Source organism: Podarcis muralis, chromosome 4, assembly GCF_964188315.1.
Source record: "Podarcis muralis chromosome 4, rPodMur119.hap1.1, whole genome shotgun sequence".
Classification (NCBI taxonomy): Eukaryota; Metazoa; Chordata; class Lepidosauria; order Squamata; family Lacertidae; genus Podarcis; species Podarcis muralis.
The window spans coordinates 75,985,311-76,012,776 of NC_135658.1; the positions used below are offsets into that span (position 1 = coordinate 75,985,311).

The 27,466-nt window shown below is 43.1% G+C and overlaps 1 protein-coding gene across 1 annotated transcript; it reads left to right on the forward strand.

The window, feature by feature from the left end:
* The first annotated feature begins 3,926 nt into the window (after positions 1-3,926).
* On the forward strand, positions 3,927-27,466 carry IL1R2 (interleukin 1 receptor type 2). The gene is made up of 9 exons (XM_028728152.2): positions 3,927-4,112; positions 6,765-6,892; positions 6,998-7,256; positions 12,683-12,857; positions 15,228-15,405; positions 17,035-17,100; positions 21,497-21,632; positions 23,446-23,591; positions 24,644-27,466. The coding sequence occupies exons 1-9, from the start codon at positions 4,099-4,101 to the stop codon at positions 24,769-24,771; spliced, it is 1,230 nt and encodes a 409-aa protein (XP_028583985.2). The 5' UTR covers positions 3,927-4,098; the 3' UTR covers positions 24,772-27,466.

Genomic DNA, 27,466 nt, shown 5'->3' on the forward strand with positions numbered 1-27,466 from the left:
CTCTTCCAATTAAGGGCTGTAAACCCAGGTAAATAAATATAAAGGGTTGCATTGAAGGAATTGTTCCATTTGTGCAAGGACTTTTCCCCATGCTCACTTGTGTAAACGAGCTATGGAGCGTTAGGGAAAACCACAAAAAGATTGGGGGTGCATGGAAGGAGAGGGAGGGGGAGTTGTGTTGCACCAGTGAAAATCCTTGTGCAGCTGAAATAACTTGTTGGATACAACCCATGGATTCCTATGTACGTACAGAAGTCATGCTGTTGGAGAGGAAGGATGACAATTCTGGCCTTTGTAGTTTCTTTCCACTGAATCAGTGCTAAGTTTTAAGGGCCCATAGGCATGACACATCCCCCACCAAGAAATATCCGTTGGGTAACATCTAACCCCTGCAATTCCCTCTACATTTCTCACAAATACTTCTCACACTTCTCACATACCTTTGCAGGATACTTAAGCAATACCCCTGCATCCTGTCTTGCCAATATAGAGTCGTTGAGTTTAATTGTCTTGCCACACATCTTGCCAATTGTACAATCCTACCTTAAGGGGCAGATGGTGCTTAACTGAAGTTTTCTGTACTATAAAGGTAGAGACAATAAAATGATTCTGGATCCTTGGATCAGACCCAGCAGGGATCTTATGTTTCTTCCCCCAGCTCCTGTGTGACCTTTTTGGGAAGTTGACATGGAGCCAGCCTTTAAATCTCCAACCCAGTCATGAGTATTTTCCCTATATTTTTGTTCCTAGGTATAATCTTATTGCCTCAGGTGAAATGTTATTGTGGTTCTGTCTTCCTTCACTGATCATTTGCTTTGCTTAATTTTTGCCTGTTAAGCTTTAGTCGAATTCCCATAACTCTCTTATGGTTAATGGGTGATCAGTTGCTTCTGCAGTGAATTTGCTAAGCACCAATAACTCAGCCAACCACATGTTGAACTGGGAACATTGAACTGAGGAGGGAAAATGCCATAAGAACAGGAAAATAAATTTTGTATTACAAAATAAAGCTTGCACCATAAGATTATAACCTTGTTGATCCCTGCTTTTGCCTGTCACAATTAAGTTTCTACTTTCATGAAACTGATATTTAATATGCTCCAAGACATTGCTCACTTTGTTCTATTATACAAAGGCAGCCAAGACTTACCAGCTGCTAAGAGCTGATATGGAAAGCTCAAGTCTTCTGCTTCTCATCACCATTAAAACCTGCAGGTCAGAGACCACCTGATCACTGACTGGTCTCAACTTGAGTTATACCAGCACTATTGTGCATATGTTTTTGCAAACAGTGGATAAAATTATGAATGCTTGTCATAGATCTTTAATTTGTGAATAATATGCATGTATCATTTAACCAGCCAATTAAAATATACACTCCCCAGAAATCAGGCTATTTTAAATTTTAGTGATCTAGCAAGCATTCATTATTGGGAGAATTCAGACTAGTTAGCCTGTTCACTTTCCTTTTTATTAGTTCCAGCTGCTATCACATAATGAAAACCCTCCCCTTGTTTTGGACCAGTTATATCCAGTTGCTTGAGGATGCTGAGACCATGCACACTCGTGGCTCAGGCTGTTCAGGGACTAGACAGACACATGCAAAGCAGCAAACGTTTTTACAAGCAATGCTAATATGCATTCTGCATGTTATTTTCACTGTCAGTTTTTTAATGCATGTTTTCTCCTGATATATGCATTGGAGTAAACATTGCTTGGTGGAGAACTGCCCTGCAAGATTCTGATAAGTTCAAATTTTCATGGATGACTGTGCTTTGGTTCTCATACGGTTTTGAAATCTGCAGTTTTGAGAGAGTTGCCTTTAAATGTAAATAGCATACAATTCTTCCCCCATCACTAGCTGGATGTCCCCTGTCTGAAACCCTGGAGAGCTGCTTGTGGTTGGCCACTATGAGAATGCTGCAGCAGACAGGCCATTGGCTTGGCCCAGCAGGCTGCTCTAATGTTATTCTGCCAGCCATTGTAGACAATACTAGATGGACCAGTGCCCCAATTCAGTATAAGGCAGGCTTCCTATGTTCCTGTCCGTGGGGAAAGCAGACGGCAGCAATTACTTATGACAAATAAATGCCAGAGGTAGTCACAGCTCATGACAGAGTGAAAGAGAGGTTTAATGAGCTACGTGATTTCTCCCTGGGTGCAGAATCAGATTAGACAAGGAAAATGTTATAAAATTCTTTATTCTGTGGATACAATTGTTCCACAGAACAAATTTCTGAGTCATTTGGAGTGGTATTTCCCCCCCTTAGGAAGTCTTAAACTGAATCTTCCTGTTAATTTCTGGCTTACAGCAGACAATTTATAACCTTTTTGAAGAGGGAAGGAGTTACCTTTTACTTTTTCTTCCCATTGTTGAAGGTTGCTTTTTACTAAGAAAATGGGTAGGGTTGGTTACACAAGGCAAATTATGCAGACACCAACTGTAAGTTTTGAGGGATTTGTTTACAGCCAAGTTACCTCGTATTCTTCAGTATTTCAAAAGAGCATATCTGTTGTTTGTTTTTGGTACCAGGCGGTCTTGGAGGAAACCAGTTTTCTGGATCCGATTCAGTTTGGGTTTAACTTTGATTTTGGCACAGAGACTGCTTTGGCTTCCCTGTATAATGACCTCCCTCAGGAGATAGACAGGGGGAAATGTGCGCCTGTTAAACCACCTTGACCTTTCAGAGGTTTACAGTACCGACAACTATGTTATCCTTCTGGAGTGGCTGTCTGCTGCTTTGCAGTCTGACTTCAATGGTCATTTCCGGAGCCTGATGGTTGCAGAGTGCTCTTTGGACCCATGGAGCCTTCAAAGTAGGGTTCCTCAGAGTTTGATTTTATTCTTTATGCTGTTTAACATCTACATGAAACTGCTGAGTGGGGGTCAACTGAAGTTTTGGAGTAGGTTGTCAAGAATATGATGGTGGCACACAGCTCTACTCATTTACATCTGCAGGTGAGGCAGTGGATGTGCTGGACCGTTGTCTTGCCTTGGTGATGGACTGGATGAGAGCCAATAAACTGAAGCTCAATCCAGATAAGACTGAGGCACTGTTAGTGAACAGCTCCCTAGACCGGATAGATGCAAGATAGCCTGCTCTTGATGGGGTTATACTTCTTCTGAAGGAGCAGGTATATATCTGGAATCCATTGCTGTTACTTGAGGCTCAGGTGGTCTCAGTGGCATAGAGTGCCTTCCATCAGCTTCAGCTGGGCACCCTATCTAGAAAAGCATAGCCTGCTGTCTAAGCTTTGGTTTGATTACTGCAATGCGTTATACATGGGGCTGCCTCTGAAGACAGTTTGGAAACTGGTGCAGAAATCAGTGGCCAGTTTGCTCATCTGGCCAAGATGGTATGAGCATATAATCCCATTCCTGACCTGACTGCACTGGCTCCCAATTAGTTTCTGGGCCCAATTCTGGTTTTGACCTATAAAGCTTTAAACGGCTCCCTGTTTGTGGAATGCTCTCCTCATATATATTTATATATATTTGGCATCAGGCAAAAACATTTCTCTTTTCCCAGGCTTTTGGCTAATTAAACAATCTATGGCCTTTTAACTTGTGTGGGTGTTTTTGCTTTGTTACTTTGTTACATATGTTTGTGTTTTTATATTGTAAATCATCCTGTGGTCTTCTCATGAAAGGTGGTACAGAAATTTAATGAATAATAAAAAAATTAATAATGCAACCAGTTGATGGTTATAACATAGAAGATCAACTTAATTTCTTTTTTCCTGTCTGACAGCCCTACAAATGCTAACATTGTTAACTGATTGGCAACAGCAAAATGACTTTTGTTGTCTGAGGTTAATTGCAAGTTTTTCCCTCCACTGGAAAGAAACAGCGTCATAAAAAAGGAAGTCACTTCCCCTTGCTTTGAACAAGTATTGGGTTTTTTTGTTCCCCATAGCCTCGAAACGCTGGAAAGGTGTACCTCATACCTCTTTTGTTCTGACAAATCAGAATTGGGCAACTTGGGAAAGTTTTCGTAAGTTTTTCTGATATATATAGATATATATAAGTCCATCTGCTGAGACTCTTCCATTAAGATAAAGTACTTTACAGCTCTTTGAAAAGTTCCAAGACAAAAGATGGAGAGATCTGGGTAAGTGTGAAATGCTTCTTTGTGGAGATAGCAGAGTAAAAAAAAGCATGGACAGTTTGATTGTTTGTTCAAAAGTAGGGGCGGGGGAGCTAATGGACCAAGCATATGAGTGCTGATGGTTCTCGCAACTGTTTATTGACTATAATATGTATGCAGAGGTCTTCACAGAACTATATTTGGTGAAGTAAAACTCTGTAGATTCCATATGACTAAAAATTGAAACCTTTTGTCAAGGAATGAAAGACTTCCATGAGGTTTTGTTTTTGTTTTCATGCATGAAGGGCATGAAATATAGTCAACATTGGTCGGTTTACAGCATGGGGCAATGGGTGGCAATGTGTCTGTTCTGCTGAGAGGTAAATGGACAATGCCCACTCCAAAAACTCAGGACTAAAACCACCCACTGTGGGGTGTTTTAGTGGGTGGTCCAGGGGCTCTTAGCCCTGGATCTGCTGCCCCTTCCTGCTTTTGCAACTTTGCTTATAGGACAGAAGTCAGTCTAAATTTGCATCCATGCATATAAACTGCTATATGTAGATTTGCGGCACATGGCTTTGTACTCCTAGTCTTCTAAGGACATAGAGTTCTGTTGGCCCCTTTCCACATTCTGTTGCCTATTCTCCCTTGACTTTATGCCAAAGGGGACTGATTTGCACCTCAGCATTTCCCTGTGCATGTATCTCTCTTTCCCACCAGAGAAAGATCCCCCTTTCCCTTGCCCAAAGCAATCATGTATCCATCACTCTCACTGGGAGCCAATGGACTTGGGTTCTACCTGATGTCCCCAAGGATAGGAAAATCATTCTCACAATCTAGGCGGCTAAGGTTGGCCAGTGGCTGGAGTTGCTGCCAGAAGAACTTTAGATGGTACAGAAAAAGCTTGGTCAGCTATATTCAGAAGGTTAAATTTTAGAGAAAGACAGTGTGCCCACTTCCCATATTTTTATTTTGGCTTATATCCTGGTTTGGAGGACATGACTCACGTTTCAGATTGGAACCGGAACCATGAACTTGCACAAAATGTATTGAGTAATGTGTAGACCATGCGTTTTCAGTGCTCAGATACCTAATAGTTGGTAACCATGAACTTAATTCAAACATCCTTCAGCAAGCTTCTTCCTGTGGAGTTTAGGAAACGGCAATAAGAAACCAGAATAATAAGCCAGAATAATAATTTTAAATTGCTGAAAGTTGAGTTCTAGCCAAAGTCATGCTTTCCTTTGTCTTTTCCCAAACATACTTTAAATACATAAATAATCTAAGGAAAGATTTGGGTTTGCTCGCAATAGAACCATCTCTCTTTAGCAAACAGTATCCCTTCTAAAGTAAACTTTGGTTGCACAAAAAAGATTGTGTGATGATGACAAGCTTAAAATACAGTGTTTTGGAAGCCTTTCAGCAAGCAATACTGGAAACACCTGGCTTTAAGTCCCCTGAATTTAGGAGGTCACAGGACTTAAATATGAATATATGTTGTGCCCATGATTACCGGTATGTTTTGTGCTGGCGGGAGGGGAGGTTATGTGGTCTGTGCTGATGTCAGAGTGTGACTGTCAAAGTCACAACCTTGCGCTGTTACTATATTGCAGGCCTGTTTAGCAGTAGCTGCTTGGCAGCAGATTCTGAAAACTGAGAGAGATCATCACTTTTAGTATTTGTAGATGTGGCTTGGATCACGTAAATTCATTTTGATTGGTCTGGAAAACAATAAGACTTTGGTTGGCTGGTGGTTCTAGTCAGCAGAGAAGAGCAGTCAACTGTCAGTTGGGAGAAATAATGTGGAGTGGAGAAAGTTGAGGTGAAAATGGATGCCTGAGGTAATCCATATTAAGAACAACATATTAAGTTGTTCATCTCCAGTTGCACACAGCCCAGCTTCCGAGTGTTGAGAGACTTCAGGGGGGGGCCAACACATTTATTTTGATTTGTTATGTTTACTTGTCAACTTACTACAAAAAGAAGCCTCAAAGTGATTTACATTTTTTTTTTTAAAAGCGTAGAATACTTTGGTCTTGGTTCATTGGTCATTGGAAGCTGTGGTGCCTTTGTGATATATGAGGGTTGTTGTTGTTTTTTTTACACACATATATACAGGCTGAGCATCAGATGGTGTTTGGGGTCGTTCCAAACATCTGACAGGTACCAATTTGGTCACCCTGGTTTTAGAACATGCCTGGCAAACCTGCCACAGTCAGCCGGAGTCTGTGGTACTTCAGGATGGAACAGGAGGGTCCCATGAGTTCATCTATGCCATAATCCAGTCTGAAGTCTTCCAGTCCAGTACTAGACTATCTGCTCCCAAGTTCAATAGATAAGAAGCAAAGTTACTCCAAGCACTTGTGATGGAGCAGTACAGCATATGCACTTCACTGTCCACAACAGAGACACTGTTTTGTACTCTGGGCTTGAGTTGTTAAGAAGGTTGGCCACCACTATGTAAAGGGAATCTAATCCATGTTTTCACCAGAGTCTGGAGCAATGCCAGTCCCAGTTTTAAGCTCAGGAGCTCCAGAGACAAGGCTGTCAGGCAGTTGAAGAGATATTTCTGGCGGGCTTTTCTCATGCCTAACAGTTTGTTCTAAAAAAAGTAGTTTAGTCATCATCTCGTTTAGAACACTTCTGTTGTTATGACACTCTTCTTCTCATTCACAGGTTCCAAGGTGTCACCCATCTTTCTCTTTCCTGTTTTCTACGGAATATGGTGCCCAGGCTCTTATGTATTTTCATTGCCAATACACTGGATACTTCTGCCTTCAGAATCCAGCGTACGGGAAGTGCAGGTGAAAGCAGTAACCATCAATAGCCAAGTCCTGGTTTAGAACACTCCAGTGTTTCTTTCTTCTTCTTTTTAATACAAAGCCATTCTTTTTTTTTTTTTTACGTAGATAATTGCCACGATCGCACCGTGCATTTCAGGTCCACTTTTGTACTGGCAGGAGAACCAGTGGTCCTCAAATGCCCTCCTTTGAGATACAAACATATGGATGCTTTTGATCAGCCCTTGAATCTCACCTGGGGGAAAAATGGTTCAGCAACGATTATCCCTGCAGGATACAGAAAAACAAGAATTCTATTACAAGATGATGCTCTTTGGTTTTTGCCAGCTTCCAGTGAGGATTCTGGGGAATATATCTGCACTCGAAGGTAGGCATTCTAAGGCACAAGACTGTTAGCCTAGGCTACATAGGGTTAACCAGATAACATGCGTATTGACGCATCACTGAAGACTTACTGGCAATGGATTTACAAGACAGATCTGGGGTACTGTTTATCAAGTGTTGGAGAAGGTAAGATACATCTAGAAGTAAGAGCTCTTTAGAGCAGAGACTGAATGCATTGGATTTTTTTTGCTGCAATGTATCTGAGGCCAGGGACGCGGTGGCGCTGTGGGTAAAACCTCAGCGCCTAGGACTTGCCGATCGTATGGTCGGCGGTTCGAATCCCTGTGGCGGGGTGAACTCCCGTCGTTCGGTCCCAGCTCCTGCCCACCTAGCAGTTCGAAAGCACCCTTAAGTGCAAGTAGATAAATACGTACCACTTTATAGCGGGAAGGTAAACGGCGTTTCCGTGTGCTGCGCTGGTGCTGGCTCGCCAGAGCAGCTTCGTCACGCTGGCCACGTGACCCGGAAGTGTCTTCAGACAGCGCTGGCCCCCGGCCTCTTAAGCGAGATGGGCGCGCAACCCTAGAGTTGGTCATGACTGGCCCGTAAGGGCAGGGGTACCTCTACCTTTACCTTATCTGAGGCCATCTTCATCCACATAACTTCGGTGTACCAAAGGTACCATATTTTACCCAATATTGGTGTGTGTGGCATGTGGCATGCATACATGTCATATGTGCGACTCGCATCTTCAGGGAGAGGCCAAGCAGGGAACCCAACATGGAACAGCTTCCTCTCTCACGCTCAGGAGGAGCCACCCAGTGAACTGTGCTGTGCTAGGCCTCCTCCACCCCCTCAACATTAAGGGGACCTGATCCCCTGCCAGCAAATATTGAGGGGGCCAAAGACCCCTCTGCCCCTAGGAGTTGGGCACGCTTCAGTGTAACTATTCTTTCATTACTAAGAACAAGGCTCAGATCCTATAACTGAAGCTTGGTGTGACTGTCACGGGAAAACCAACTCCCCCAAAGTCAGTGTTGCATTATAATAATGCATATCTGCATTGGATCATGTGGCTACTTCCAACTCAGGCATTATTGTTCCTGAGGGAAGTGCAGCCCTTGCAAGAGAAGGAACAACATGTTACATCCATCACAAATACAATGTGAAGCCTAGCCACAAGAGGATATGGCTCCTCAGCTCTGGACATTATTATTATTATTTTTAAATGGCGGTCGTAGAATGTGGAAGTGACTTACGCTTCCTTTCTTTGGCATCCTTGTTTCATGTGTGGAGTGAGGAGGACAGTCATGTTTCTCCCGCAAGGGGATGTCTTGAACTCTGTGTATGTCTGGCACTACGAGGGATGCGGGTGGCGCTGTGGTCTAAACCACTGAGCCTCTTGGGCTTGCAGCGGTTCAAATCCACGCAATGGGGTGAGCTCCTGTTGCTCTGTCCCAGCTTCTGCCAACCTAGCAGTTCGAAAGCACACCAGTGCGAGTAGATAAATAGGTACTGCTGTGCTGGGAAGGTAAACAGTGTTTCTGTGCACTCTGGCATTCATCACAGTGTCCTGTTGCACCAGAAGCAGTTCAGTCATGCTGGCCACTTGACCCGGAAAACTGTGGACAAACACCAACTCCCTCGGCCAGAAAGCGTGATGAGCACTGCAACCCCACAGTCGTCTTTGACTGGGGTCCTTTACCTATTTTTTACCTTTACCTATGCATGTGGTACTTTGCAGGTGGTATGGAAAGAGGAAGGGCAAAGCACTCACTGAAATGCAACTAGTTGAGGGAAAGAGCTTGGGGCATCTGTGTCTTTTGCAAGGAGAGGAGCATGAAATGAGCTTTGAAGACCCTGCAATGTTTTGATGATTATTAACATTATCACTCTAGAAAGCACCATGCATACTTATTAATGGTTACAATTGTGGTTATTAATGGTCACATTAAGTGCTGCTTTGTTTTTAGTGTGGGCTAATGAATAGTCCGGGATGCGGGTGGCGCTGTGGGTTAAACCACAGAGCCTAGGACTTGCCAATCAGAAGGTTGGCAGTTTGAATCCCTGCAACGGGGTGAGCTCCAATTGCTTGGTCCCAGCTCCTGCCCACCTAGCAGTTTGAAAGCAAGTCAAACTGCAAGTAGATAAATAGGTACCGCTCTGGCGGGAAGGTAAATGGCGTTTCCGTGCGCTGCTCTGGTTCGCCAGAAACGGCTTAGTCATGCTGGCCACATAACCCGGAAGCTGTATGCCGGCTCCCTCAGCCAATATAGTGAGATGAGCGCCACCACCCCAGAGTCAGCCACGACTGGATCTAATGGTCAGGGGTCCCTGTACCTTTACTTAATGAATAGTCCACGATATGGGGTTGGAAAAGAGAAGCTTCCTTCTGGGCTTGATGAATGCAAGTAGCCAGGCAGAAGCCTTGTGGCAGCCTAACGTACACTTTCCATCTTTATGGGTGTGATTTTTATTGAAAATGGCTCAAGGAAAGGGAAGGTCAAGAAACCTCCCCTCCACGGCATCAATTTTCCTCCTCAAGTTATAGCCTCAGTGTCTGCATTTTGTTAAAAAGCGGAAGAAGTAATTAAAAAACCACTTCATGGGCGATAGGCACCAGCAGCTGGCAGGGTTTGGCCTTAAACTGTCCGTGATGTCTGTTCAGGGCATGTGTTTAGAATAGGGAGCCTGTCTAGAGTGCAGAAAGTGGACACAACTGGTCTCTTGTGGTCCCACCTGTTGCCACCTGTTTGAACATCTGGATTTGTGTAATCCTTGTAGCAGTCAATGGCTAAAAGTGACATCTGCAAGGAATTTCGATCACATTTAGCCCTCCAGTAAGAAACGGAAGATGGAAGGGGATGGGCTTGTATTTTCAAATGTCTTACATTGGTCATTGCTAATAAACAGAAAAGATGTCCCCCCAAAAATAAATTATCTCTGCTGAGAGTGATACTGATGCTATTGAGCCTGATAGTGACGAAACAGCTCTTACACTACCTCTGTGCAATATTTTAGCAGTCTTGCACAGACAGAAAAGTGTCCCAAGGTAGAGAAACACAGATGTGCTCAAGTGTCCTGTGGTGTTGCAATGTACTTAATACCAGAAGTTACTGCACTGAGTGGAAAGAGACATGTGCAATGAAAAGTATGCAAGACTTCCAGTGTAAACCTCAGGGGGACTGGCATACGTGCAGAAAGAGGTCACTTATTGCAGAGGATATGTAAATGATTTTTTCGGTGAAAAAGTCAGCGGCTGATGTCGTTTTCTTTCATAATGTCATTTCCATTATAATGCCTCTATATTAATCCCACAAGCAAATTCATCTGGAAGATATTATGTGCGAATGAAAAATCCAAGATGCAGTTCCTTGCCAAGTAATCATGAGCCGAACAACATACACCTTTTTCAGCCCGGTCCTCAGGTTGCAAAGGACTTCCCTTTATCACAAATAAAAAGGTAAAGGTAAAGGGACCCCTGACCATTAGGTCCAGTCGTGACCGACTCTGGGGTTGTGGCGCTCATCTCGCTTTATTGGCTGAGGGAGCCGGCGTACAGCTTCCGGGTCATGTGGCTAACATGACTAAGCCGCTTCTGGCAAACCAGAGCAGTGCATGGAAACGCCATTTACCTTCGCGCCATAGCGGTACCTATTTATCTACTTGCACTTTGACATGCTTTCGAACTGCTAGGTTGGCAGGAACAGGGACTGAACAATGGGAGCTCACCCCATTGCGGGGATTTGAACCGCTGACCTTGTGATCAGCAAGTCCTAGGCTCTGTGGTTTAACCCACAGCGCCACCCGCGTCCCTATCACAAATGTAGGCTGGTTTAATAGTTACAGCTTTTGCTCAAGGAACCGTAAACAACAATTTTGTCAGGGCTTCTAAGGACAGAAAATCTATGTGCAAACTAACTTATATTCCACCAATATTAAGAAAAAATATATGGTGATGAACAGCATAAAATCAGTCATACAATTACTTTTTAAAAAGAGAGAAAAAAAGAATTAAGATAGACCAGAATTGTATATAGCACATCAATATAGCTGGATCTTTTAGACAATGTACAAACCTGGGGCTATTTCAAACATTACACCAAAGAAGGGCCCCCATCAGTGAAAAAAATCCATACTCTCTGCAGTTGGTGACCTTGGCTTCTCTTCTGCCTCAGATAAAATATTTTAAATGTTTAATCTAGCTTTTAAATAACAACACACAACAACACAGCTGTATTCAATGGTGGCTTTGCATTACAGGACTGTTTATTTGTTTTTTAAGCAGATTTTTCCAACTGCATAAATTCCTCATCAGACCCTCCACACAAAACAAAACAACAACCAAATCAATGGAACGCAAAGTGTGCATTGCTCCTTGCTTACACCCTGGTGGAATCTAGACGCACACATATAAAACGCTGCGAAAATGCTTTTTTTAAAAAAACGTTTTGAAAATATATATTGAATTTGCCATAAGCTCACCATTGCCATCTAGTGCCACATTTGTATAATGCTCTTAAAACACACTTAAAGCATTATATTTGCAGCTGCAAAGCTGAGTCCCCAGTATCCATGGCAGTTTCTCCATAGGAGTCATAGGTCATATCTATTATACAGCATCTAAATGGCAACCCAATGGCCCTTGCATTGATGTGAATCCTATCTCTGTGACACTTACACTGGTGAAAGGGCCACTGGATTGTTCTGAAGGTTATCTGCCTATTCCTGCAGCCTGATCAAACTTGTGCTGCCAATATCGGTACCCCTCAAACACCTGGGCTTCTCCTATTTTCACCAAGATTGCCATTTAAGTGCAAGTCAGCTGATAGCTTTATTGATCCCTTTTATACTGAAGTCAATAAGGCAGATTTTCAGTTCTGGCTGTTTAGCTCACAAGAGGAAGCAGGACAACTCCCGAGTCCTGACATCATATGGCAGAGGTTTTCGGCCTTTCTGAGTCCACAGATCCCTTGACCAGCTACAGTGGTACCCCTGGTTAAGAACTTAATTTGTTCCGGAGGTCCGTTCTTAACCTGAAACTGTTCTTAACTTAAAGCACCACTTTAGCTAATGGGGCCTCCTGCTGCTGCTGCGCCACCAGGGCACGATTTCTGTTCTCATCCTGAAGCAAAGTTCTTAACCCGAGGTACCACTGTACATTCTTTCTGCAGCACCCCTGTGGGGCTCAGGAGCCCAGTTATGTCACCCCTTGCCTGCAGAGCTGGCAGTCCCTCACCCATTTTTCAAACACCCTCCCTTGTGGAGTGTTCCCTCAGCCTCTTTTTCAGATGCTTTTTCAGAGGGCGGTGATTTTAGTGTCCTGTGTGTACTTAATTGTTCAAAATGGTTAAATCTGAATAATAAAAAGCAATGGTGGGTTATGGGGCAATGATAAATCTCCCCTTGTTGTGTATGAATGGCGTGCTTCTTCTTCTCTCCCCCTGCCCATTTGCCCTCCGCCTACAGGAATTCTTCTTACTGTGCTGATGTGTCTGTTCATCTCACAGTTGTGGAGAAAAGCGCTGTTCGAAATATTTCCTATCTCCAGAAGGCCTTCACATTTAGTCCTGGAAAGGTTGTCTGTCCGGCCTTGGCGAGCTTTGTACAAAAGAATACAAACTACGAACTCAAATGGTACAAGGTATTATTATGGGTAATTTCTTCATGGCAGTTTGGGAATTTGAACTTTTACTTCCAGTATCCAAACCCACAAGGGACTATCATCTGCACTGCACTCAGAACGAAAGGCAGAATAATATAAGACGTTGACAGCATGGTAGAGATTGCACAGGGTCCTATGCTATGACATGCCTAAGCCCATTCATTTGAATTGGCATCTTAGTTGAATTGTGGCCAACTCTGCTAAGGCCAGGGACGGGGCTGCTATGGTCCTCCAGATGTTGCTAGATTTCCACCATCTGCAGCTGGCATGACCAGGGGTCCAGGATTATGGGAGCTGTAGTTCAACCACATCTCAAGGGACATAAATTAACCAGGATCAGATTAATCAGCTGTAGCTTTGAAAAAGGACCTTAGATTAGATGTGCTGAAGATGTGCTCTTGAGTTAAAGCTTTGATACAATAGCCTGAAAGTTTCATTAGGTTGCTTTGTTTGTAGAATACTTGCATTTAAGATGACAAGCTGTTTTCACAAAGAAGAGGTCCATCGTGAACTTTTTCTTCTTTCAAAAAACCAAATGTTCTTTATGTTCAGAGGCAGCATAGCCTAAGGTTACCAGATGTCCCTGTTTCCCGGGGACAGTCCCCGGATTTACAAATCATTCCCCATACAAAATCCTATCATTCCTACTGAAGCTGAAAAGTGTCCCTGGATTCATTGGAAAAAATCTGGTAACCTTAGCATAGCCCTGAACATCAGATACTGATGCCAAAAGAAAAGGTTGTTGCCATTGTGCCTTGGTTATGTCCAGAAGCATGTTAGACTCAGAATGCTAGACTAGATACAACATTAGTTCTGATCCAAGAGAACCATGCTAAGGTGAGTCCAAAGCCTGAGGATATTTTATTCTTTTGGAACTGCCCAGCACTTAATTTAGTTCACCAAAACTAATTTCCTCCTTTTTTCTTGATTAAAGCCATCCACTCTGTCCAAATTCTAATCAAACCATTTTCCACGTGTAAATTTTATTGAATTATGAATGTGCACATGGTGCACATTTAATTTTGACACTAATGACTTGGTAACTGGAGGGCAGTAGTTCTGAAATCCTGCAGAGCCCTGCTAAATTTATCTGTAGTTTATAGCCCTTTCACCAGAAACCAGGTCTGTCAGCAACTGACTAGACCATGAGCTTTTATTTAGTGATAATAGTGTCTGGCCAATAATGGAAAGTGGAGCCCAGGATCACAATATCCTTTTACAAAGTTATTCTGGAATCGTGCCAAGTTGATTTTGTGATGGAGAACCATTTTGATCAGGTTTGCCTGAGGAATTTGATCATTGCTCATTCTGATATGAACTGACCTAATCTGCAATTCCTGGACTGACTAATGTGTGGATCAGAACACGCCCGTCAGATCTCACACTTCTCCAGATGCTGTTGGCATAATTTTCGGTTCAATATAAATGATCAGAACATGTTTAAAGATACATATCCGGAGAGAAAACAAAATGCATGTTTTAAGAGAAAATGCAGTTAAGAATAAGCACCCAAATGTTGATTTTTGTTCAGATTTTTAATAACTAAATAAATAAAACAGTAGTGCACATATGGGATGGAAAAGTTTTTTGGGTGAACACATGTGAAAGTGATATGGACCAGAAACGGAGGCTTGTCCTCATTTAATCTATCTTTGGTTGATCAATACAATATGGAATTTTCCACTTACGCTGCCACTACAACAGTTAGTCATTATTGTGTAACCATGTGGCTTATTGCAAGACTTTAACAAAGAGCTCTCTCCTTTCCTGGCACCACACGGAAACTGAAGAGAGTCAAAGTGTAAACCAAATAGTCACACTTGCAAACCCTGCTTAGTTAAGGAAGCCAGCTTCATAATCCATGGTTTGTTTGTTTTTTAAATTGGCCTGTTTTTAAACTGGTCAGAGCTTGTTTTAAACCACTGCCCTTGGTTTGAATGTAATAAACCAGGATTCGTGGGAAATGAAAATAACTCTTATTCCAACTCTGTGGGGGGAGAAGGGGGGGGGAAGGTGTGAGTCTGGTGCTTACTGTAAGATCCTCTGTGCTCATGTACACAGTAATAAACAGTGGCATTTAAGCTTTGTGTGGACATTGTGTATAAAAAGCTTATTTGAGGCACTTTTCTGCTTTGGAATCTGTCAGGAATCAGACCCCTGCTGCAAAGTCTTCCCAGTGTTTCATGGCCTTTCCAAAATGCCATCAATGGATGTTAAACTAGCTCAGTGACATTAAGAATTCACTGGAAAAAAATCACCTTAAGACTTCTTGGCACTGAAGCATTGTATTTCGCTACTAAATGCTCGGCTGCCCATTTTATTTGTGTACTTTTGTTTTTTTGTTTCTAGGACTCAATACCTTTGGACATTGACAATAAAAAATTTGCTGTTTTGAAGGGCACAAATTATCTCATCATAAACTCTGTGTCCTTGGATGATTCAGGCTACTATACTTGTCAGCTGACATTTCGGCACGAAGCGGGACAATATAACATCACCAGGACCATTCGGTTAGAAACACTTACTGGTAATGCTTACTCTTGAACTACTAAAGTACGCAATGATGAGCAGGACTGTACATACAGATGATCCACTTTCTTTTGCTTAAAAAAATACAAATTTGGCATGAAGTAAACTTTGAATTTTCCACATGGATCAATTATACAAATGTGCATATTGTTGAAATATGCGTAGCAAGGAGTCATTGCTCAGAACACAAGCTATGCAAACGAAATAATAATAATAATAATAATAATAATAATAATAATAATAATAATAATAAAGTTTAATCTGTGGCATTTCTATGCAAGGCAGGAAAAGACTGCAAACCTGGAGAGCCATTGCCAGTCAGTTTAGACCAGAGGTGGAGAACTTATGCCCCATGGACCAGATGCGAGCCATGGGGCCTCCCCATCTAGCCCCTTACCGCTCCACAGGGAGTTATTGAGACTTGAAAACAGTTCTCTGTTGTCACCAAAAGAAGGCTACAGTGGTACCTCGGGTTAAGAACTTAATTTGTTCTGGAGGTCTGTTCTTAACCTGAAGTACCACTTTAGCTAAGGGGGCCTCTCACTGCCGCCGCACGATTTCTGTTCTCATCCTGAAGCAAAGTTCTTAACCCAAGGTAATATTTCTGGGTTAGCGGAGTCTGTAACCTGAAGCGTCTGTAACCTGAGGTACCACTGTATTTTTGAGTCTCCTGTGTGGGGCTGAATTTTCTTGTATGGGGTCACCGATGTGAAGGAAATGGGTAACCCTCTTCTCCCCATGTATCGTCACAGCCCAAAACACTCTTCTGTTGAGGTCAAAAGAATGTCTCCCTCAGGGTCAGAAAAGTTGCCCAACTGCAGATGCACGGAATATGCATGTCCTGACTCTAAACAGCTTTCCTGGGATGTATTTTGGCAGCGAAAGAAAAGACTCCTACTCTTTCTCATCATTGCAACTGCCAATTGCTAAAGCCCCGAGCTTATCCAGCACAACATTCCAGCTATTTGCTTCCGATAAGAGCTTGAAATAGTTTCAGAAGAGAACTAAGATCGCTGGCTAGTGGCCAGTGGAAGTGTGAGGAATTCGCAGCCTTTGTGGGAGGTAGAATGCTTGTGGCTTAAATGCCTCCGCTTGCAAAACCGAGTAATTTATGCCAAAAGAGAGCCCTGGGAGGTGATTTCCATTAGCTCGGGGAATGCAATATTTAACTAATAGTGGGAAAGGGTAGATAAATACATCTATCTCACTTTCCCCTTTTTATTTTTAAATTTGTACAGGTTTCTTTGTCTGCTGCTCTGTTAAATAAATGTAGAAATATATGTTAATTTACCTGTTAGTCAGGCTGACCAGCAGGGGGTGGTAGTGTGCTTAATGTGTTTTCAGATCAATGTAAGAACTGCACATTCTTCCCTCATTTCAATTTATTTTAAACAAGCTGAGAACCTCTGAAAATTTCACAGAGCAAAGAGAGAGGAAAGAGAGAGAGACAAGATCTCTGAACGCACTGGAATTCTGGTCGATGTTCATTCTGGTGATGACAGTTACATTTCAGCCGTGCCTTATTCTTTTGAGAGAAGTTATTTCTTTATCCTGGTAAATAAACTATTGCTGTATCAGAAAAGCAGATGTAATTCTCTGCAACATCTTTTCTCTAAACTCTCACTAGGCCAAAAGAAGAGAAGCCGACCTGTGATTGTCTACCCAAATGAAAAGGTTACATTAGCAGGTCTCGGTAAGGCCAACAATTTAGTCAAGTAGTTTCTGAAAACAAAGTACCATTATGTTACAAAATAAGAATTATAACTCAGTTTTAAATTTCTTACCAGTGGGTTTTAGTACTACAGTCGTTCCAACCATAATAACAGCTAATGGTGGCTTTACTGACTTTGCTATAATTGTGGCAGAACTAATGATGTCTGTTGCATCCTGAGGAGTATCCACAATTCAGCCTTTTGCCAACCGGGCCAAACCAAACTTACACATAATGTGTCCTGTCATGATTCTACCCCCTGCCCCCCTTGTTCCTTCATGTCTTCAAAACTGAAGAAGGGAATGGAGGAGCTGAACCTTTTCCTTGCCAGTTCCTTGGGCAGAAACCAGAATGGTGTGATTTTGATTGAACAAACAGCTGGCGGGACATAGTGACCACTCAACCACCTGCGGCTTCCATGTATTTTAAAACAAATGGAACAAGAGCAACTTGAATACAGGAAAATAGGTTTTTGGCTCTAATTCTCCTTATCCAGGGATCTTTTGAAACTGAAGTTCTGTCTAGCGGTGGTGTAAGGGTCTAGGTGGGACGCGCGTGGCGCTGTGGGTAAAAGCCTCAGCGCCTAGGGCTTGCCGATCGAAAGGTCGGCGGTTCGAATCCCCGCGGCGGGGTGCGCTCCCGTTGCTTGGTCCCAGCGCCTGCCAACCTAGCAGTTCGAAAGCACCCCCGGGTGCAAGTAGATAAATAGGGACCGCTTACTGGCGGGAAGGTAAACGGCGTTTCCGTGTGCTGCGCTGGCTCGCAAGATGCAGCTTTGTCACGCTGGCCACGTGACCCGGAAGTGTCTCCGGACAGCGCTGGCCCCCGGCCTCTTAAGTGAGATGGGCGCACAACCCCAGAGTCTGTCAAGACTGGCCCGTACGGGCAGGGGTACCTTTACCTTTAAGGGTCTAGGTGTTAGAGCTTTTAGCAGGTCACCCTCATCAAACTACAATTTCCAAGACATTTTGTTGCTTGGACTCGAGAAACGGGGCCCCTTTCTTCTTTGGACAACACTTTAAAAAGTCCTGGCACTTTGTTCCTCTACCATGGTGTCAAAGATATGGTCCATATCGTTGTGAGAACCTATGCATGACACTTGAAGTAGAAAAAAAAGATGACATTTGTGTAGTGCAGAAAAGAGTGTTCTATATGCTTGGGGAAAAGTCATCAATATGGAACACTTATTTCTTCTGTTTAACAGCTATTCCGGAAATGTAGGAATGTGTGTGCTCTTTGGATAAACCAGTCTTGCGAAAGAAATGGAAAAGCGCCCCCCTCACATCATTAAAGGTTTTCACCAGACCTCCTACCAAAATCTTTTTATTTTTATTAAACTTCTATATTGCCCTTCATTTGAGGATCACAGGGTAGTTTACAGTACTACAACACCGAAATGCATACTGTAGTAACAAAAGAAAACAATACTGTCTGCCCCCCCCCCTCCGGAGCAGTTTTAAAAGGCTATATATTGTTTAATTAGCCAAAGGTTTGGGAGAAGAGGAATATTTTTGCCTGGACCCTAAAGATATGTAATGAAGGCACCAGTCAAGGCTCCCTGGGGAGAGTCTTCCACAAGCAAGGGGCCACCTCAGAAAAGGCCGCTTCGGTCCTTGAAGTATTGCAGTCCTGAGCAGTTTAAGGCTTCATAGATCAAAAATGGCACTTTGAATCAGACCTGGAAACTAACTGGCAGCCACTTCAGTCAGGCCATGATTGACATTACAGTGGTACCTCGGGTTAAGAACTTAATTCGTTCCAGAGGTCCATTCTTAACCTGAAACAGTTCTTAACCAGAGATACCACTTTAGCTAATGGGGCCTCTTGCTGCCACTGTGCCGCTGCCACACGATTTCTGTTCTCATCCTGAGGTAAAGTTCTTAACCCGAGGTACTACTTCCAGGTTAGCGGAGTCTGTAACCTGAAGTGTTTGTAACCCAAAGTGTTTGTAACCCAAGGTACCACTGTATATGCTCATACCATCTTGCCCTGGTAAGCAACGACTGAATTCGGTACCAGCTGAAGTTTCTGAACCATCTTCAGAGGCAGCCACATGTATATAACACATTGTGGCAACCTAGAGGTCAAAAGCTGGCAGGGATATGGAGCCCAGAACCTGATCTGAGATGTTTGCTTGTGGTCACATATACAAGTGGTCCTAAAAAGAATTGATGCAAGTTACAGGGACTCTGGGTAATTTGAACCAAGAACCTCATGGTCTGGGGCCTAGCCTAGTGAGCTACCATGGATTCTGTGTGAGCAAGTCTTCAAATGTAGAAGGAAATGAGGATGTCAACATGACCTCTGCAATCGATAGGCAGTAGGTTTCTAGGCTGGCCTCTGTTGTCACTAAATCTAGGCTGTTTTTTCATCTTAAAAAAAAAAAATTGTATTAATTATAAACAAATTGTATCACCAGTCAGACAATTTTACAACAACATGTGTAATTTTCTTGCATCTTGGTAATCATTCGGACAAGTGCAGATGGTATGTATCAAAGGGTTCACTGTGTTCTCAAGTCTAACTTGGCATATTTGCAAAAAAAAAAAAAAAAAAGCGTTGAGGAAGTGATCGGTATTGGTAAATATTTGCACGAGTTTGAAAGTGATTTCCTTTCAAACAAAGCACATATTTTTATTGTGTCTTCATGGGAGAAGGATATTTTGTACCTAATGCCCTTTGAAGACAGGGCCATCTCCGGCTGATACCGTGCTTTTGAATGAGATCCAGCAAATGTCATTAAAAAAACCAAAAACTTCTCTGCAGCAATAAAATATTCCATGTGCAAACAAGTACAGTGACTCATGCTATTCTAGGCTATTGGAATGTTTGCCTTAGTCAAGAAGGATGTGGTTAAGCCGCATGTTGCTGGCTAGCATAAATAGAAAGGGTCATCAGCTAAACAAGCTTGACTCTTATTGTTTTAATTCTGTAAGAAGCTGTTCAGACGCTGCTCAAAAACTCACTAGGCCACCAGGATCTCTTCCAACTCCTCTTTTTGGGATGTTGACTAAATAAGTGTTTTTATTTTGAGGCTTCAGGCATCTCTGGGAAATGTTGCTTCTGTGGGCTCTTGTTGCTCATCCAGGGGATGCCGGAGGTATTTCACTCAGCCAGGACAATTATCCGTCACTTTTGCCTTGAGATTGTTGGGGTCGGTTGCATTTTATTGATTCTATTAGATCCTTGTTAGCTGCTCTGGAGTGTGGTAGTTGTTTATTGCAATGCTCTAGAGCTGATCCACCTATTTCTTGGTTCCCCTACTAGGCTGGATGATTGGTCAAAAAAGGCTTGGTCAAATGTCGCCAAATAATGCTCAAGTATGGGTTAAACCACAGAGCCTACGACTTGCTGATCAGAAAGTCGGCGGTTCAAATCCCTACGACGGCGTGAGCTCCCGTTGCTTGGTCCCAGCTCCTGCCAACCTAGCAGTTTGAAAGCACATCAAAGTGCAAGTAGATAAATAGGTACTGCTCTGGCGGGAAGGTAAACAGCATTTCTGTGTGCTGCTCTGGTTCGCCAGAAGCGGCTTAGTCATGCTGGCCACATGACCAGCTGTCTGTGGACAAACGCTGGCTCCCTCGGCCTATAGAGCGAGATGACCACCGCAATCCCAGAGTCGGTCACGACTGGACCTAATGGTCAGGGGTCCCTTTACCTTTTACCTATTTTTAAAGCATTCTTTTTATTAGGACATTCAGTGCTATTTTCCTAGAAAAAAGAGGTGCTAGAACTCACCATGAGTGTCTTCTTTGTTCTCTTATAATGGTGATACATTTCTTTTGTTGTGACCCACCCTGAATTTCTTGGTGATGAAAAGTGGAATATAAATCTTACAAATATATGAAAATTGTAAGCTGCTGTCTATACCGTGGCATTGCTGGCACCATGCGGTGTTTAACGACAATATTTGACTGGCGTATGCCAAGTGCTGAACTGGATGCCCAATATTTGCATTGGAAGTGGGCCAAAAACCAAGACATTTGCAACACTTTAAGTGTCCATAGGTAATCAGACTCCAGAAGAAGTGGTGTGAGAATTGTATTTTCTTCTTCCACCTGTTTTACTAAAAGCATTTACATTTATTTACATGATAAATAATGACTAATTGCTTCTCTGGGTAGACTTATTGGTTTATTTAGTTCAGTTTCTAACATACCTTTCCCAAGGAGTCTGATTTGGTAACAATTAAAACAAAGGGCATGCAATAAAAACAAAAATTCACCTACTTAATCCTGGCCATTGAATGTCAGCTGAAATAAGAATGTATTGAGCTCTTCAGAAGACTTAAGAATTAAGGAGTGGTGATATCCATTATTGCTCAACATAGTACTCAACATTTGTTTGTTCTTACTTCCATGTTTCCTTTTAAAACTAGGTTCTCGACTGACAATGATATGCAAAGTGCTTACTGGAGAAAGCAGCCATTTTTATACTGAGGTTTGGTGGCTAGCCAACAAGACTTACATTGGTAGGCTTTATCAAAAGGGCAGAGTTACAGAAGGAGAACGTCAGTAAGTATTATTACGCTCACCCCCATCTCTGAGCAGTGAGAGGTGCCAACACATACCTTGGGTTTAGTTTCTTTAAAATGGAGGTCACTTGAGATGGCAGTATCTTTGGGATATGTGGTTCTATTTACACATATATACACAAGATGAAAAGGCTCACAGCATTAACAGATCTTGCTCCTCTGTTTGGTTTCTAGCCACTACCGCCCTGCCATAGCTTTGGATTCAGCAATGAGAAGGAAGCGTCTCTGTGTCTCCTCCCATCCCAATTCAATATGAGGCCGACCATTTTTGTGTAGTTCTCTTACACTTCAAGGGACGTAGGTGGCGCTGGGGGTTAAACCACAGAGCCTAGGACTTGCCGATCAGAAGGTCGGCAGTTCGAATCCCCGTGACGGGGTGAGCTCCCGTTGCTCGGTCCCTGCTCCTGCCCACCTAGCAGTTCGAAAGCACGTCAAAGTGCAAGTAGATAAATAGGTACTGCTCCGGCGGGAAGGTAAATGGCGTTTCCGTGCGCTGCTCTGGTTCGCCAGAAGCGGCTTAGTCATGCTGGCCACATGTCCCGGAAGTTGTACGCCGGCGCCCTCTGCCAATAAAGCGAGATGAGTGCCGCAACCCCAGAGTCGGCCACGACTGGACCTAAAGGTCAGGGGTCCCTTTACCTTTTTACTTACACTTCACTTTGGCATCACCTCCAGCTAGCCACCTAACTGTAACATCATTTAGCTCACCAGCTTCTCCACAAGAATATCACGGGGGACTTTGTCGAAAGCCTTACTGAAATCAAGATGTGCTACATCCCCAGCATTCCCCTGATCCACCAAGTCTGAAACTCTATAAAAAAAAAAAGAAATACGATCAGTCCGGCATAATTTGCTTTTGAGAAACCCATGCTGGCTCTTCGTAATCACAACATCCTTTTCTAAGTGTTCACAGACAGACTGTTTAATTATCTGTTCCAGAACCATTCCTGGTATTGATGTCAAGCTGACCAGTCGGTCATTTCCCGGTTCCTCTTCCCGCTCCCTTTTTTAATGCCTCCAGTCCATGGGGACTTCATCTGTTTGCCAAGAATTTTCAACGATTATAGACAGAGGCTCTGAGACTGTATCTGCGAGTTCTTTTAGTACTCTTGGATGAAGTTCACCAGGCCCTGCAAATCTTAATTTATTTATAGTAGCTATGAGGTCCCTAATACCTCTTTTCCTATCTTGGGTTGGAGCTTCCTCTCTACATCATTTATTATATTTTCACCTTTAAGCCGCATTCCAAGCAGATTCAGTCACCATAGTATACTTCGTGGCTGAATGAGAATATGAATCTGCATGGTCCTGGTTTTAGTCTGAAAGTGCTTCCAGACAGGTGGTTATTGTGGGATTGGTGCTCCTCCTACATGCAAGTGTTTTGCAGGGTCCATATGATGTTGTTGGCAACAAAATGGCAGCCCACATTCCCTCCCATTGAATCTGTATTTTTCCTTCCTGGGGGAAATCCAAAAAGTTTAAGCATGCCAACACCCTGGTTGCAGTCTGGAAGGCCCCTGATACACTAACAACTGCATTACAACTGAGATCCTGTCAAACCCACTTTTCTTACTATTACTATTTTGAATACAAAATATTCAAAATCAGGGTGTTGCAGTGAAATGAACGTATTCCCATGTGCTATAAAATGCTGTGCCCATAGTTATGCACCTCGCCACCCACCCGCCACACAATGCTAGACTTAAAAAAAATAAAATCAAATTACAGTGTTCTTGAAATGCTATCAATTTTTTTAAAAAGTGATCCTATAAATTACTGTTTCCTTGTTTTAGGGAACTTGTAGAAAATGATGAAAATTACATTGAGGTGCCCTTGATTTTTGACCCTGTGAAAGAAGCTGACTTCAATACAGACTTCACATGCGTTGCCCATAATAGTCTCGGGCATGAAATACGTGCAGCACAAGTAAAGCAACAAGGTATGTGTCTGTGTACGAATACTATTATTGCCCTACTTGTTAATGTATGGTTCAGCTCTGCAAGATGTTACCAGGGTTGAGAACCTGATTGCGCATCATGGCTGCGTTGGTAACTGCAAAGAGAATATCTAATTCTTCCAACTCAAGATAGGGCTAGGGTTAACCCCTTGTTTGAAAGGCTGGGGGGCGCTGTCAGTCAGTGTAGACAGCATTTGGCTACATGGAACAATTCTCGGACAGCATAAGGGTGTTTGTTGGGCTAAGAGAGAGTGGTTCCACGAGGTACAGTGGTACCTCGGGTTACAAATGCCACGAGTTACAAACTCCACTAACCCGGAAGTAGTACCTCGGGTTGCGAACTTTGCCCCAGGATGAGAATGGAAATCGCGCAGCCGCAGCGCGGCGGCAGCAGGAGGCCCCATTAGTGAAAGCGCGCCTCAGGTTAAGAACAGTTTTGGGTTAAGAACGGACCTCTGGAACAAATTAAGTTCGTAACCTGAGGTACACTGTATTATGAAAGAGGGATCAAGGAACTCCCTATCCACTTTCTTCAAATATGGCTGGCCTCCCTTGGAAATGGGATATTGGGCAAGATTATACCGTATTGGCCCGAATGTAAGCTGCACCCAAATATAAGCCGCACCTTTAAAATTGGAGGGGGGGAAGAAAAAAAGAAAAAATACCTGAATATAAGCCGCTCCCTTCCTCACTGCTTCTGGCTGCATACTGGGGGTGGGGGGTGGGGCAGCCGCACTGTGTTGCTGGCGGCCTTTCCTCTTCCTCGCTCTCTCCCTTCTGAATTGGGGGGGGGGGGGGAGTGAGGCTTATATTCAGGCCAATATGGTATTTCCCCAGATTTAGCAGAGCTGCTCTTCTTTTATGCTGTTAAACATTTTAACTTAGTTTCTTCCATTTTTCTTCCCCAAATGTCATATGACCTTTCTGGGAATTCAATACTCCATTTGAAATATGTGGGCTTTATGAAATAACACCCCTACTTTTTTATTTAGGCTTTGCAAAGCTTGACACCAACTTTTATTTTATTTTTATAGAATGTGATACGTCTTGGTACTTGGCACTCATTCCTGTGGCTCTGGTTGTCGCGATTGCGGGAGGAGTGTGCCTGCATAAATGTTGGAAGAGAAGATCAGCAAGGGGATATATTGCAACCAAATCCTAAAGGGCAAAATGTTCTTCTTTTAGCATAAAAACAAGCCAACGGCTCAGTAATCTGCTCCAATATATCAAGAAACCTTTTGGATGAAAACAAAAATCACCCAAGACATTTTGCTGGCAGAGGCAGGAAAGCCTGATGTAATTTCCCATGGTGGTAAAAATATATATTAATGAAATAAACTGCAAATTGTTGCCAGTTAATTTACCTCTCAGATCTGCTGCTTGAGGCTCCTCACACTAGTCAGAAATAAGGCTGGGCCTTGCAGAAGCAGAAGGTATGTCAGAAGGGCCATAGCTCATCTAGTAGGCTCTTAAAGTGGTGGAGCGTTGGCCTTGCATGAAGTAAGCCCCATGTTCAGTCCAAGTCACCTCCAGGAAGGACTGGGAAGGTCCCTGTTGGAAACCCTAGAGGGCCACTGCCAGTCCGTGTAGACAGTATTGAGCTTGATAAACCATTGATCTGACTCAGTATAAGGAAGCTTCCGATATTCCTGATTGTGATTTCTTAGACCCAAACTAAATAGGACGATGATAAGCCAATGCCTTCAAATATTGCTCTTCCAAAGGGATGTGAGGCCAGGGGTGTGAAGCCCTCTGCTCCCTCACCTATCTTATCCTCACAGGTCTTTTATCCCTTCAACTAGGCTCTGACACTGGAATTGAGCTAGTTTGGGAGAAAAGTACAGAGCTAGAAGGGGCTGTTGTTGTTGTTTAGTCGTTTAGTTGTGTCCGACTCTTCGTGACCCCATGGACCAGAGCACGCCAGGCCCTCCTGTCTTCCACTGCCTCCCACAGTTTGGTCAAACTCATGTTGGTAGCTTCGAGAACACTGTCCAACCATCTCGTCCTCTGTCGTCCCCTTCTCCTTGTGCCCTCAGTCTTTCCCAGCATCAGGGTCTTTTCCAGGGAGTTTTCTCTTCTCATGGTGGCCAAAGTATTGGAGCCTCAGCTTCATGATCTGTCCTTCCAGTGAGCCCTCAGGGCTGATTTCCTTAAGAATGGAGAGGTCTGATCTTCTTGCAGTCCATGGGACTCTCAAGAGTCTCCTCCAGCACCATAATTCAAAAGCATCAATTCTTCGGCGATCAGCCTTCTTTATGGTCCAGCTCTCACTTGGGAGAAAAGCAAAGATAAACCTAGACAGCATCTTAAAAAGCAGAGACATCACCTTGCCGACAAAGTCCATATAGTTAAAACCATGGTTTTCCCAGTAGTGATGTATGGAAGTGAGATTGGGAAGGGGAAATGGCAGGCAGAAGAAAGGGGCCCACAAATCTCTTTGGCGCTTGAAATTATGTCTTCTACTCTAGACGTTATTGGGGCTCCCAGGTCAGGCACCATCATTAGTTGTTTGGGCCTTTAAATAGCTTTGAAGAAGATGGGACAGGACGTATTCCTTACTTAATCCTATTTACTTTTATCTAATTCATTCCACTGAGTGAGGATCCTTTGGTAGCCAAAATGGCACTGTCCATATACAAGAGGCGGGTATCAGGAGGTTTGGGATTTGTAAAACTACAAACAACTTTAGGGGGGAGGGACCAATGGGGGAGGCAAACCATAAACAGCCCAATAAAAACTGGGCATGCTCAGTGGGCAAGGAAGGCTGACTGACACTTGTGGGGAGGCGGTGTGGAATGATGCATTCTGTAAAAATGCATAGCTGCAGGGACCCCGAATAAGAGTACTCCACATTGCAGCATTTTATGAATAGGAGTACTCCACTCCCAAATAGGAGTATTCAATACTACTCTCATTTCTTGAAACTATTAATGTGGAATGAATAAAAACACTTAGATCAGTAATCAAAAGAACTGTTTGTGCAATCCCCGTTAGAATGTCCTCATAACTTTGAACTTTTTTTCCTACGCAATATTCCAAACTGCTTTGAATCTCCCCTCAGTTCTAAAAGCTGTTCAGCAGGCGGCGTTGGAAGGCGCTGTCTAAACCTGTCAAAAGCTCTCTTGAAATGAGTTTCTCAGATATTTGGATGCTGGCAAATGTGTCTAATGTGACTAGAATATAATGTATGGATCTGTCAGCGTCTTACCTGTGTATGCATTAAATAAAAAGGGCTTAGGAACAGTCTGGGAGCCAAGATATTTTTTTCCAGCTCTAGTAGTTCTAAGCTTTGGAAAGCTTTTGTTCTGAGATTAGCAGCTGCACCCTATGGACAAAGATAAAATCTGTGTTGCAACGCTTTTGCTGAAAGAAAGAAGTCAGCCTTCCTTCTTTCAGTGCCAGGTGCTGATGTCATAGTAACCGCAAATTGGCTGCTTTTCCAAAAACCTCTCCATATTTGTTCAGTGACCTCTGTCTGAGAGTTGCTTCATTTTCAAAGGATTCATTTAATGATTCTACATTAGTAGAAAAGAAGGCATATGTAACTATAATTACTTCCATAGGTGACTCTGTTTTTGTTTTGCTTTTGTTCAAAGGTCGGTAGCTAGAGAATGAAAGGCAGCTGTCATGGTAGACGAGCTGTCTTTGGGGAAAATGGGAAGGGAAATGTAATATTATTACAGACCCAAGTTGATTTTCCAGAAACGACTTGGCTCGTCATTATCTTCTTTCCAGAAAATGATGTGATCAGCAACGTAACAATGCTTTCTGTCCCTTGTTGTAATCCCCAGAAGGATATTGTCTGTGTTGAGTTAACCACCATGTTTCCAAACAATAAATTCTGTATGTAATTATGA